Source organism: Erythrolamprus reginae, chromosome 5 (genome assembly GCF_031021105.1).
Source record: "Erythrolamprus reginae isolate rEryReg1 chromosome 5, rEryReg1.hap1, whole genome shotgun sequence".
Lineage (NCBI taxonomy): Eukaryota > Metazoa > Chordata > Lepidosauria > Squamata > Dipsadidae > Erythrolamprus > Erythrolamprus reginae.
The window spans coordinates 67,357,805-67,371,790 of NC_091954.1; the positions used below are offsets into that span (position 1 = coordinate 67,357,805).

The following is a 13,986-nucleotide window of genomic DNA, read 5'->3' on the forward strand; positions in this document are numbered from 1 at the left end:
GTGAACAATATTCTTTGAGTTTGGATTTTTCGGTAGTTGGACGTTATCAGTGGTTGCTGGGTTTCTAGCAACCTTTTTCACTCTTCTTTACCATTCTTACCTCCTGTTTAGTTTTGCTCTGTTCAGTGGGATGTATGCATAAGGATCCAGCCCACCCTTCTTCTTGATGTCACCTTTGCCTTTCTGTAAGAAACAATAGAATCTATGCTCAGTGATAGGCAATCTAACGAAGTACATGGTAGCAACCCCAAATCCCCTAATCCATTCCTCCACTAGCTTTTCCAAAAGACTTGATATTTATTAGTATGTCAGTTATTCAGAACTATTCCGATAACAAATCTGATCTGAACATAGAAGCCTTTTTAAAAGCCAGTCTTCTTGTTGCTAATATGTTATTATATTGGATTACCAATATAGTACTGTTCATACATACATACATACATACAGAGAGAAAGAGAAAGAAAAAGAGAAAGAAAGAGAGAGAGAGAGAGAGAGAGAAAGAAAGAAAGAAAGAAAGAAAGAAAAATGGAAAATGAATTGATTCTAACTATAGGCTATGATCTTTTCTCTGTCTAATTTACTCCTCTCAACTTCCCTAGAAAAAGTACAAGAAGTATGGATCGTCACTTCTTAGGGCTTGGATCTATTTTTTCCATCACTCTTCCCTTTCCCTCCTCCTCCCCCAGTATCTTTTTAGATTGCTAAAAAGATATGAGACCTTTGAGGAATTGTTGAAGAAGAAACTTTGGAAGGAGTAGGCGGGAAAGAGTATGAAGAAAAAGTTATGAACGAGCATCTCAGACCTCAATTCCTAAGATGGAATTCCCTACTCCTGTTTTAAATTATGCCTAAAGAATATGCCCCCAAATAAAGATATCAGTTTTTCCATTTCTGTTACAAACCAGGTGAGGTTATTATAAACCCTTGCTTCAATTGACAAGAATATAAAACATGATTCTACAATAGGAAAGCAAGTAACGTCCTATACTTATGTCAGATTTGGGCTCCAATCAATTACCTTATGATCTTATTGACCCCCTCAGAGAGGGTCCGCAACTTGGGCGTCCTCCTCGATCCACAGTTCACATTAGAGAACCATCTTTCAGCTGTGGCAAGGGGGACATTTGCCCAGGTTTGCCTGGTGCACCAGTTGCGGCCCTATCTGGACCGGGACTCATTGCTTACAGTCACTTATGCCCTCATCACCTCGAGATCCGACTACTGTAATGCTCTCTACATGGGCTACCTTTGAAAAGTGTTCGGAAACTTCAGATCGTGCAGAATGCAGCTGCGAGAGCAATCATGGGCTTCCCAAGATATGTCCATGTTACACCAACACTCCGCAGTCTGCATTGGTTGCCGATCAATTTCCAGTCACAATTCAAAGTTGGTTATGACCTATAAAGCCCTTCATGGCATCGGACCAGAATATCTCCAGGACCGCCTTCTGCCGCACGAATCCCAGCGACCGATTAGGTCCCACAGAGTTGGCCTTTTCCGGGTCCCGTCGACTAAACAATGTCGTTTGGCGGGTCCTAGCGGAAGAGCCTTCTCTGTGGCGGCCCCAACCCTCTGGAACCAGCTCCCCCCTGAGATTAGAACTGCCCCCATCCTCCTTGCCTATCGTAAACTCCTTAAAACCCACCTCTGCCGTCAGGCATGGGGGAATTGAAACATCTCCCCCGGGCCTATACAATTCATATATGGTATGTTTGTATGTATGTCTGCTTTAATAACGGGGTTTTTAAAAATGTTTTTAAATTATTAGATTTGTCTTGAATTGTTTTATTGTTGTTGGGAGCCGCCCCGAGTCTACAGAGAGGGGCGGCATACAAATCAAATCAAATCAATCAATAAATAAATCTTACCTTTGCTTTGTATTCTGCCCCAGGTCCTGCTTTCTTGCTAACAGGCCGATGAATTCCTATGCCCCCCGCTATAAAAAACAAACAAACAGGAGTAGGATAACTTAAGTCCTTAAGTACAAGGGATTATGACTCTTACAAAGAATTTCAGTCTTGAAAAAGGTGATCTACTTTGTTCACTCCTTGGAAATTATTTATTATTAAACGTCTATGCCACCTTGTCACTGAGGTGACTCTAGGTGTCTTAGTTATAATTAAAATACAATGTAAAACCTTAGAACAATAAATAAAAACTATACATTTAAAAATCAGTTAAAAATCAATATCCTGAGAAAATAACCAATATCTTTTACTTAAGGTTTACATCAGAACCCATGCAGTGGTGGCTCCTCACAACTGCCACCATGAAACATCCTAACCTTTATATTGTGGCTTTGTATCAGCCGGAAGCCCTTCATCGTCTGCCTCTTCCCGAAATCGACGTTTCCGAGATTTCTTCTGCAAGAGAGAAGCCATGCATCAAAGCAGCACTTGGTGAGACCCACCATCTTCTTTTATAGATTTCTGTATCTTCTTTTCTGAATTATTTAATGGCAACAGGGAATCTTATCGTGAGATAAGTAAAAAAGTACTATTTGGATAAGTAGATCCAAATGTCTGGGATCCAGCTATCCCAGCCCTATGGGGAAAGTACACAACTTGGAAGCCCAGAGTTGCATTCAGTCCTGACATTTACCAAAGATGTTGCCAAACTTATTTGGAATGTAGCATAAGAGAAAAAAACATATAGAAACATAGAAGACTGACGGCAGAAAAAGACCTCATGGTCCATCTAGTCTGCCCTTATACTATTTCCTGTATTTTATCTTACAATGGATCTATGTTTATCCCAGGCATGTTTAAATTCAGTTACTGTGGATTTACCAACCACGTCTGCTGGAAGTTTGTTCCAAGGATCTACTACTCTTTCAGTAAAATAATATTTTCTCACGTTGCTTTTGATCTTTCCCCCAACTAACTTCAAATTGTGTCCCCTTCTTCTTGTGTTCACTTTCCTATTAAAAACACTTCCCTCCTGAACCTTATTTAACCCTTTAACATATTTAAATGTTTCGATCATGTCCTCCCTTTTCCTTCTGTCCTCCAGACTATACAGATTGAGTTTGTTAAGTCTTTCCTGATATGTTTTATGCTTAAGACCTTCCACCATTCTTGTAGCCCGTCTTTGGACCCGTTCAATTTTGTCAATATCTTTTTGTAGGTGAGGTTTCCAGAACTGAACACAGTATTCCAAATGTGGTCTCACCAGCACTCTATATAGCGGGATCATAATCTCCCTCTTCCTGCTTGTTATACCTCTAGCTATGCAGCCAAGCATCCTACTTGCTTTCCCTACTGCCTGACTGCACTGTTCACCCATTTTGAGACTGTCAGAAATCACTACCCCTAAATCCTTCTCTTCTGAAGTTTTTGCTAACACAGAACTGCCAATACAATACTCAGATTGAGGATTCCTTTTCCCCAAGTGCATTATTTTACATTTGGAAACATTAAACTGCAGTTTCCGTTGCTTTGACCATTTATTTAGTAAGGCTAAATCATTTACCATATTACAGATGCCTCCAGGAATATCAACCCTATTGCACACTTTAGAGTCATCGGCAAATAGACAAACCTTCCCTACCAAACCTTCCCCTATGTCACTCAAAAACATATTAAAAACCCAGAACAAACATGCAAGTGCAATGATCATTTCAATGTCATTTAATTTTAATGAAATAAAATTTAGTTCTTTGAATTGGTTCCTATGGTCCCAACATGCCACACAACCACAACTCTTAAAACAAATTGCACAGTATTGGTATAAACACTTCTTAATATTTAAAGGGAACACCAGTAATTCTTGTTCCTCCCCTTCTTCACTTACATTCTTGATTCCAACTTCCTGCATTAAATCTTCTGACTCCTCATTCAGTCCTGTGGTAGACAGCATAATAGAGATCAAAGACAGCACAAAATATGAACCATAGTTTTTTTAAGCCAAATCCTTCTCATAAAACTTATGGATAGGAGAAAGAGTAGAAGAAGGGCTGGGAGCAACCTTTTGTCCAACCTCCTGCTCAAGGCAAGAGCCTTATGTTATCCTAGTCAAACGACTAAGATAACATCATTTTATTTTATCTTTTTGAAAAAGTCCAGTGATGGGAGCACCCACAACCCCAGGAGCATTCGTTAATTGCTTTCACTGTCAGAAAAATGTTCCTTATTTCTAAGTTGGTTCTCTCTTTTAACAATTGTCCATAAATTACTTCTTGTCCTGCTTTCTGGTGCCCTAGAACAGTGTTTCCCAACCTTGGCATCTTGAAGATATCTGGACTTCAACTCCCAGAATTCCCCAGCCAGCATTCGCTGGCTGGGGAATTCTGGGAGTTGAAGTCCAGATATCTTCAAGTTGCCAAGGTTGGGAAACACTGCCCTAGAAAATAACTGAATCCCTTTTGACAGCCCCTCAAGTACGGAAGACAACTATTCTTGTGTCTCCTAATCTTTCTCTTCGATGGGCAAGACATCCTGAATTTGGCTCCCTCAACCATTCCTCATACAATTTAGCCTCCATGCCCTTTATCATCTTTGTTGCTTTCTCTTCACACCTTCCAGAACATTTTTAATGCCCGCATTAAAAATAAGCTCAATTATGTACTGAGAAAGTATGAGGCTCTATATCCCATAAACTCCATGTTATTACATTAAAGATTCTAGATATATACAGTGGTACCTCTACTTGAGAACTTTTCTAGATAAGAACCGGGTGTTCAAGATTTTTTTGCCTCTTCTTAAGAACCATTTTCTACTTAAGAACCAAAGCCCAGGAAAATTTCCCAGGAAATTTGAAAGCATCATGAAGGCCCGGTCAGTTTCCTGCCATTCCCCCTTTAATCCCAGCCATCTCGGGCTTTTCTGGGCTGCCAGAGGAGCCTTTCGGTGGTGCTTAAGGAGGCTTTGGCAGTCCAGAGCGAACAAAGCATTTTCCTTTCTCTGGGTACTTGGAGAGGGAATAAACCTCTGCCAGCGCCCAGAGAAAAGAAACGCTCCCTTCGCTCTGGGCAGCGACTGTCCTCCTCCTCTTCTTCCTTCTCCCACCCAAATTCTGAGCTTTTATTTCTTCCCTAAGGGGTTTGCACACATTATTTGCTTTTGCACTGATTCCTATGGGAAAAATTGCTTCTACTTACAAACTTTTCTACTTAAGAACCTAGTCAAGGAACGAATTAAGTTCTTAAGTAGAGGTACCTCTGTACATCTAAAATGCTTTCTTGTAGAGCTCATTCTGTTTAAATAGCTTTGATTATTTCTGTAATCAATTGATAATGGAAACTAGAATTATGGAATGATCACGGGATAGTTATTTAGACTAGACTGGAATAACAGAATTGGAAGGGACCTTTGAGGTCTTCTAATCCAATCCCCTGCTTAGGCAGGAAACCCTACACCGTTTCAGACAAATCTAACATCTTCTTAAAAACTTCCAGTGTTGGAGCATTCACAACTTCTGGAGGCAAGCTGTTCCACTGATTAATTGTTCTGTCAGGAAATTTCTCCTTAGTTCTAAGTTGCTTCTCTCCTTGTTTAGTTTCCACTCATTGCTTCTTGCTCTACCCTCAGGTGCTTTAGATCAGTGTTTCCCAACCTTGGCAACTTGAAGATATCTGGACTTCAACTCCTAGAATTCCCCAGCCAGCATTCTCTGGCTGGGGAATTCTGGGAGTTGAAGTCCAAATACAGTGATACCTCGTCTTACAAACGCCTCGTCATACAAACTTTTCGAGATACAAACCCGGGGTTTAAGATTTTTTTGCCTCTTCTTACAAACTATTTTCACCTTACAAACCCACCGCCGCCGCTGTGATGCCCCGCCTCCTGACTTCCGTTGCCAGCGAAGCACCCATTTTTGCGCTCCTGGGATTCTCCTGAGGCTCCCCTTCATTGGAAACCCCACCTCCGGACTTCCATTGCCAGCGAAGCACCAGTTTTTGTGATGCTGGGATTCCCCTGCTGGGATTCCCTGCAGCATCGCAAAAACACAGAAGTCTGGAGTTGGGGTTTCCCATGAAGGGGAGCCTCAGGGGAATCCCAGCAGCGCAAAAGGGTTGAATTTTGGGCTTGCATGCATTAATCGCTTTTCCATTGATTCCTATGCGAAACATTGTTTAGTCTTACAAACTTTTCACCTTAAGAACCTTGTCCCGGAACCAATTAAGTTTGTAAGACAAGGTATCACTGTATCTTCAAGATACCAAGGTTGGGAAACACTGATTTAGATAACAGGTTGATCCCTCTTTTCTTTGTGGCAACCCCTGAGATATTAGAACACTGCTATCATGTCTCCCCTAGTCCATTTGTTGTGCATTTAATCAACTTCTGGATTTTTGTACCTGTAGGTTCTTCTTCTTCTTCGCATATGATTAAGCGACCATCCGCTGACAAGTTGAAATCATGCTTAACTTTTCCAGTTTGGGCAGTGCCTGGCCTGGTAGCTACATGAAAGAACAGCACAAGAGACTAATGAAAATATATGTCTGATTATACATGTTGGTATGTCTCGTATAGCTGGGCTAAGAGACCTTCGACATACACCGAGCAGAGAATTTTAACAGAGCGTGGGTGTGTGATAAAGCTAAAGAAACAAAGACACAGACTTAGTTACGCTTAATAAGTACTATTTACATACAGTAGAACCCCGACTTACGAGACTAATTGGTTCCGGAAGGAGGCTCGTAAGTCGGAACGCTCGTATGACGAAACATTGTTTCCCATAGGAAACAATGTAAAGTCAATTAATCCGTGCAACAACAAAAAAACCCACTGCCGCCGAACGCGGAAGTTAGCGTTCGGCTTCAGGAGACAGCTGCGAAGCGGGGCGGGTGTTTTAAAACGTCGCAGCCGGCCTGGGGGGCTTGCCAGCACCCCCCCCGAGCCCCCCAGGCCGGCTGCAACCTTTTGAAACACACAGGATACGAGCGCCAAGGAGCTGTCTCCTGAAGCCGAACGCGGAAGTTAGCGTTTGGCTTCAGGAGACAGCTCCTTGGCGCTCGTATCCCGAATGTGAGCTCGGGAGGCGAACAAAAATGTCGCTCCCCTCCCAGCTCTTATCTCGAGTAGCTCGTAAGTAGAGCTGCTCGTATGTCGAGGTTCCACTGTATAGACAAAAGATAGAAACAATTCATAATAAGCACTAAGCTAATACAATACAATACGCACAAAGCATAATACATTTCCCCTCAAGGCAAAGTAATAATGAGAATGACTGAGCAGAAATGTGGGCCACAGCTTCATTTGAGGGAAGGAGTACTGGCGCCCTCTAATGACGAACCAGCCTAGAATATTTAACAGTTAAAGTGACAGTACACTTTTACAGTGATAGTACAAGTTTAAAGTGATAGTACAAGTTACGGTTAGCCCTGGCCCAGCTCCTGCCCCAAGGACTGTGGATGTGGGGGAGACATCCACATGCTGCAGGCCTGTTTTCCCCAGTGGAATCTAATGATGAAGGCTCCTCTGACCAAGAAGACATGAGTGACAGGGAGGAGGAGAGTGGGGCAGACAGCTCAGAAGGAGATCAATTATCTAGCTCCTCCTTGGATTCAGAACAAGAGTTAATGATACAGCCACACATGCAGAGAGCGATGCATAGGCAACAACAACTGAGAGATTATTATCAAAGAAAATGAGGCCACCTGTGCTTGGGTGGGGCTGTGGTCATTAGTGAGGCTGCTATAAAGAGCAGCCTGTGGGTTTGGCCATTGTGGAGGATTATCTGATCTTTGTGTTTTGTGACTGCTTTACTGACTTTGACCTTTTGTGTGCTGATTTTTCCCCGTTTTGAAACTAAACCAGAGCAAAGTGTGTTTCACTTTGTGAAAGTAGGACTGTGAATTGCCTCACAGCTGCAAACTAAGTATCACAGAACTGATAAGGGACTTGTACAAATTACCAGTTTGTTTTGAGATGAGGGCTCTTTGCTATACCAAAAGAGGGCTTGGTTTAAGTGACTTTTCATTATAAAGAACATTGTTTTGAATTTTCAAATGTGTGTGTGTCTGAAACTTGTACCTGTGAATTTTGGGGGGAAGTCTACCAGAGAGCCCGACAGAACAACACGTTTACAATGGCAAACCCTAACAAACATGTACTAACAATACAGATACTGATCTATCATCTTCCCCATCAGACTGAAGCAGTAAATACTATGAATCTAGAATGGACCATCTTCAAAATTCATCTTACCTAAAACCCTGTGTGCCACATTTGGATCCAAGAAGTTGAGAGGCTCATCACTTTCTCCCTCCTTCAGCCAAGCTTGGTTTTGTTGCCTTAACACTTTCCTGGTCACTCTTCCTTTTCGTTTGTCTGTCTTATCTTCTAGGTCAGAATCTGAGTCTGCTAAAATATCCTCAATGCTACAGACAAGGGCATAGAAATAACACAGGCTCGTTAATGGAGAGCCCATAGATCATTTCAGGTTCCAAAGCGCTTGGAATTAGCCTTAAAAATATTCTTTTTTTTCTTTTTCTTTTTGTTACGTTTTTATTAGCTGTAGTATTTAATAGTCCAAGAATAGCGTGGGGGGAAAAAGATGATTAGAGGTGGGATAGAAAAGGAAAGAGGGAAGAAAGAAAAGGAAAAGAAAGAGAAAAGAAAGAGAAAAAGAGAGGGGAGGTGGTACCTGCAAACTAGCAGGCATTTGGATTGTGATGGCTTAGTTTGATTATGTTTGTTATTTTTGTTAGTGAGAAGTAATTGTGGGTTGTGAGATTAGTAAGTTACTAATAATTATCAAGTGGATTGAACCCAGACAGGGACTGTATTGATTTTGGTCCGAATTTCTATTGTGTATATCTTTATTTTGATTTATATTAACAGATTTTAATTAGTTTTTGTTTTATTGTCATCTCCCTTCTAGTAGGACATCAAGATTCTGAGCATGCAACTTATGCGTACCTGTCTCCCTTGGGTGGTGCCAATGTTCCTTCTTCTGCAGAAGTGGCTACAGCCCTTTTCACAGCCTGTCGCTTACGGTTCCTTGCTTCTGCCTTCCGGATATTAAGCAGTACTTTGCGATAGGATTCAGGAAGCAGAGCCTGCAAGGGCTCGAACCTAGGAAGGGAAAATAATCATCTAAAATCATGGAAATCAATTTCTTTCATAAACTTCACCCCCGATCATGGAATTTAGTTAAATATCCAAACTTGCAGAGTTTCATTTAGCTTGTAAGAGCTTCAGCCAAATTCAATAATCTTTCAACTGTGCAAATACTGGTCAAAAAGAGACTGAAAGTAAATTGATTGCTGCAAAAACAGGTTAAAAAATGCCAATTAAAAGCAGGCTTCCACAAACACGGTTGCTACTCTTTCCCTTAACTCTCTGAACATGAAGGGAGACGAAGTGATTGGGAGGAAAGAACACTTGTGGTTCTACTTGTCTGAATATAATTGAATTAAATTAATTGCCTGCACTGGATCTTTGTAAACACATTTGGCATAAATTCTAAGAATGTGGATAATCTAATTTTACAGTACCTTATATTTTCTCTTGAATTATAAATCATATTTAGGAAATGTTTACCAAATAATTTATTTATAAAGATTCATCCATATCTTATAAGTGATCGAATCTGCAAATCTAGCATTTATAAAGAAAAATCCAGCTTCAAAGAACATACCGCACTTGACGAATTACAAATCTCATTATTCTGACTGATCTTAATGTTTGTATTAAAACACCTGATCTTTTAAAAAAATTGACCGATCTTTGCTAGAAAAAAGGTGCGACTTTGATAATGCGTAGCAGCATCTCTTCAATAATATTTCAGGGTCTATATTAATTCATAAGTGTATCAAGCACTGGAGAAATCAGGAGATTTCAGGTTCAGCCTGGTCATCTCCTATAAGTGTTATTCTCGGTACAATATAATATTTGTAATATAAAGCTAATTAATAACATTTAAATTTTTTTGTCCTGATGATTCCTATTTCTGTACATTATCAGCAAAAACAATTTCCAGCAGTCAAGTATATTACTAGTATTGAGCTACCCATGGGCATAACTGAAAATTGAGGTAGAAAGAGAAAGAGCCTTTGTTCAAAGAGATGGTCCCCTTTTATTTTTTTAAAAAAATTATTTTATTATTTTTCAAAAACAAACATAACAAACATGACACACAACATTTAGTGGAGCTACAGTCGCTCCGCTCAAAGTGGAAGTCATCATTGTAATAAAAGAAAAGAAAGGATGGAATCATTTTGTTATTTAACATCATCTATAAAATATGTGAGAATATCAATTTTAACCTAATGGATATAAACCTATATAAAGGTTTATAAAAATATATGTAGACATTTTTTAAGAGAAGAAGGAAGAATTTACATTTATATTGTAAATAGTCACCATCTAATACAGATTAATTACTAAATTCAAATATTCAAAGTAATATAACAACACACTTATCTCTGTTTCTTTGTTTCCCACCAAGTATATACCTTCTGCCAAATGTCATAAAATTCTGATTCTTCTTGGTTGTTTAACCGTCTCGTCATCATATCAAGCTCGGCACAATCTAAAACTTTCTTAAGAATATCTGGTCCCCTTTTAAATCATGTGCTAGCTCCCTTCATTAATACTATGAAAGAATGGTCACTACAACTAGGAAGGTTTACAGGGTAAGCTTTTATCGGGGAATTCACAATTTTCCACTGCAAACTTCTATTTGTGTGTCTGCGTTTATTTATACACATATACATACGCCTGTATCTAAAATGGACTGTCTCAAGTCTAGCCCTAGTGTTGGTTATGACCTATAAAGCCCTTCATGGCACCGGACCAGAATATCTCCGGGACCGCCTTCTGCCGCACGAATCCCAGCGCCCAGTTAGGTCCCACAGAGTTGGTCTTCTCCGGGTCCCGTCAACTAAACAATGTCGTTTGGCGGGACCCAGGGGAAGAGCCTTCTCTGTGGCGGCCCCGGCCCTTTGGAACCAACTCCCCCCAGATATCAGAGTTGCCCCCACCCTCCTAGCCTTTCGTAAGCTCCTTAAAACCCACCTCTGTCGTCAGGCATGGGGGAATTGACATGTTCCCTCCCCCTAGGCTTATAAAATTTATGCATGGTACGCTAGTGTGTATGATTGGTTTTAATTTGTGGTGTTTTTTAAATTAACTTAAATATTAGATTTGTTTTACGTTGTATTGTTATTGCTGTGAGCCGCCCCGAGTCTGCGGAGAGGGGCGGCATACAAATCTGATTAAACTAAACTAAACTAAACTAGCCAATCAAGATAGAAAAGCTCTGGGTGAGAATGTAAAATGTAACGAGGATTATTTTATGTCTCTGATCACCACAATGTTAGCCCCTTCCCTCTTTAAAACCAGCACTCACCCAAATTTCCGGATCAATTTGGAAAGGAGATTTCGCAGCTTCACACGGAAGTGGCGCCTCATGTCATCGGTCAATCCTCCAATGGCTTCTAACTGTAAGAAAAACAAAAACTTTTAAAATTTGGCCACTCTAAACACCTCCCCGGCCCATAAGCCATTCCTTCCTGTCAATCTGCCCTGACATGCATTGACACCTTGCTACTTCCCAACTGCAATAGGAAGGAAAGAATACCACAAAGAGCTGGAGAAAAGATGAATTAACAGACTTCAAGAGACAACAAGGAACTCAAGAGTGCCTTATGGCAGGACAGGTTCTAAGGATTCAAATACATTTCCATATTCCTCTTTTTTTAATTATGTAAATGAGGGCCAGCTTCATTCCTAAGATACTGATCCCTCAGTATCAGTTAGGTCCCACAGGGTTGGCCTTCTCCGGATCCCGTTGGCCAGACAATGTCAACAGGCGGGGCCTAGGGGAAGAGCCTTCTGTGTGGCAGCCCCGGCCCTCTGGAATCAGCTCCCTCCAGAGATTCGCACTGCCCCCGCACTTCTCGCTTTTCGCAAGAATATTAAGACTCACTTATGTCGCCAGGCATGGGGCAATTAGATCAACCCTCCCCCGGTTTACTAAATGTGATGTGTGGTTGTGAATGAATTGGCTGACTGTTTTTAATCTATTGGGATTTTAGTTGTCATTTTTAATTCATTAGATTTGTTGTTGCATTGTTTATATTGTATCTTGTGAGCCGCCCCGAGTCTCCGGAGAAGGGCGGCATACAAATCTAATAAATAATAACAATAATGCTTCCTCATTCTCACCATAGTCTCCAAGTGCCGACCCAGCAATGTTGTGTCCAAGAGCAGCACTGTCACCTTAAGGAATCCCAAAGCTGATTTGACAACATCCCGAGTCCGTGAGCCTACCATGAGGCAAACATGTTTCACCAGCTCCTCCAGAGCATCTGACCCAATATGTTCTGCAATAAAATGGATTATATTAGAGGTATAAACCTTCACTTCAGCTTTTTTATATACATAAATGTTTTATTGAGTTTTTAAAAACAATACAAAAAGACGGAAGACAATAACAAAGAACACAAACATCTTTACATTTTACATTTCTATGCCATCAAGAAGAAGGAAAATTTCTATGCTTATATATCTGTCTACCAAATTGTTAAGCTATTAATAATTTTTATATACATACACAATTCAATTCAGCAGATTCTCTTCAAGTCATAGGAAAACAACAGAATCCTTCCAGCTGTTACCAGACACAAGTAATTCCAAAGCTAAGCCCTACATGGCATTGGATCAGATTACCTGCGGGACAGCCTCCTCACGTATGAATCCCAGAGACTGGTTAGGTCCCACAGAGTTGGCCTTCTCCAGGTCCCGTCAACTAGACAATATCGCTTGGCAGGACCTAGGGGAAGAGCCTTTTCTGTGGGGGCACCGACTCTCTGGAATCAGCTGCCCCTGGAGATTCGTACTTCCCCCACCCTCCTTGCCTTCCTTAAGAGTCATAAGAGTCATACATGTTGCCAGGCTTGGGCCGATTAGATCTTCACCCCTGGCCAACGAATGATTGTATGGTTGTTGTATGAATGGATATGATTGATTTTAATATAGCTTGGAATTTTAAATAGTTATGCAATTTTTAATTTAATTGGATTGACCTTCATTGTAATTTGCTGTTTTTTTATATGTTGTAAGCCACCCAGAGTCTTCAGAGAGAGGCAGCATAGAAATCCAATTAATAATAATAATAATAATAATAATAATAATAATAATAATAATAATAATAATGATGATGCAACGACTCTGGCATAAGCCAGTAAAAGTGGTCCCAGTGGTACTTGGCACACTGGGCGCAGTGCCAAAGGATCTCAGCGGACATTTGAAAACCATCGGAATTGACAAAATCTCTATCTGTCAATTGCAAAAGGCCGCTTTACTGGGATCGGCAAACATAATTCGCCACTACATCACGCAGTCCTAGGTGCTTGGGAAGCGCCCAACTGGTGATTAAATACGAAACCCAGCATAGTGATCTCGTTTGCTGTGTTGTATTGACATAATAATAATAATAATAATAATAATAATAATAATAATAATAATAAATATAATAATAATAAATATAATAATAATAAATATAATAATAATAAATATAATAATAATAATTAGTAGTAGTAGTAATAGTAGTAGTAGTAACCTACTATGTCTCATAGTGCCAACAACAGGTCCTGGGAAACTTCAGGTTTACAGTTCTTTGTTCAAGACAGTCAGTATACAAGAAGCACAATCTTAGATATACTGTACCTGTATAAATGTTCAACCCAGCACAGTTTAAAAGCAGCCCCAAAATTTTAATTAGATTTTTTTCATCTTAAAGCAATTGCCAATATAAGGAAGAGATTCTGCTTTGAACTGTTGGTGGTATAAACTTTTACTTAAACCAATTGACAGCCTCTATTTTCTCACCTTTGAACTCGTAGAGTAGACGTGCAAGAGCAAGCACAGTGCAGCTGATCATAGTGATAGAGCCCGTTAAGCCAGCATAGATCAGGAGGAGATAACGCTGCATTCCCTCTGAAAGGACACAGGCAAGAATGTGTATTGTAATTATATATCAGATACCCAAGAACACAACTTACAACTAGGCTAATGGAAAAGCTCATAAGAACGC

The 13,986-nt window shown here is 40.3% G+C and overlaps 1 protein-coding gene across 1 annotated transcript in view; it reads right to left on the reverse strand.

Moving 5' to 3' along the window:
- Nucleotides 1-13,986, reverse strand: part of RRP12 (ribosomal RNA processing 12 homolog) — a 48,044-nt gene that overhangs the window by 1,362 nt on the left and 32,696 nt on the right. Inside the window, exons 24-33 of the mRNA XM_070752902.1 lie at nucleotides 13,782-13,889; nucleotides 12,117-12,274; nucleotides 11,299-11,390; nucleotides 8,865-9,020; nucleotides 8,151-8,323; nucleotides 6,299-6,400; nucleotides 3,793-3,842; nucleotides 2,285-2,363; nucleotides 1,869-1,936; nucleotides 101-183 (exon numbers count right to left, since the gene is read on the reverse strand). Of these exons, the coding sequence (XP_070609003.1) occupies nucleotides 101-183; nucleotides 1,869-1,936; nucleotides 2,285-2,363; nucleotides 3,793-3,842; nucleotides 6,299-6,400; nucleotides 8,151-8,323; nucleotides 8,865-9,020; nucleotides 11,299-11,390; nucleotides 12,117-12,274; nucleotides 13,782-13,889 (1,069 nt within the window). The remainder of the gene's footprint in view (nucleotides 1-100; nucleotides 184-1,868; nucleotides 1,937-2,284; nucleotides 2,364-3,792; nucleotides 3,843-6,298; nucleotides 6,401-8,150; nucleotides 8,324-8,864; nucleotides 9,021-11,298; nucleotides 11,391-12,116; nucleotides 12,275-13,781; nucleotides 13,890-13,986) is intronic.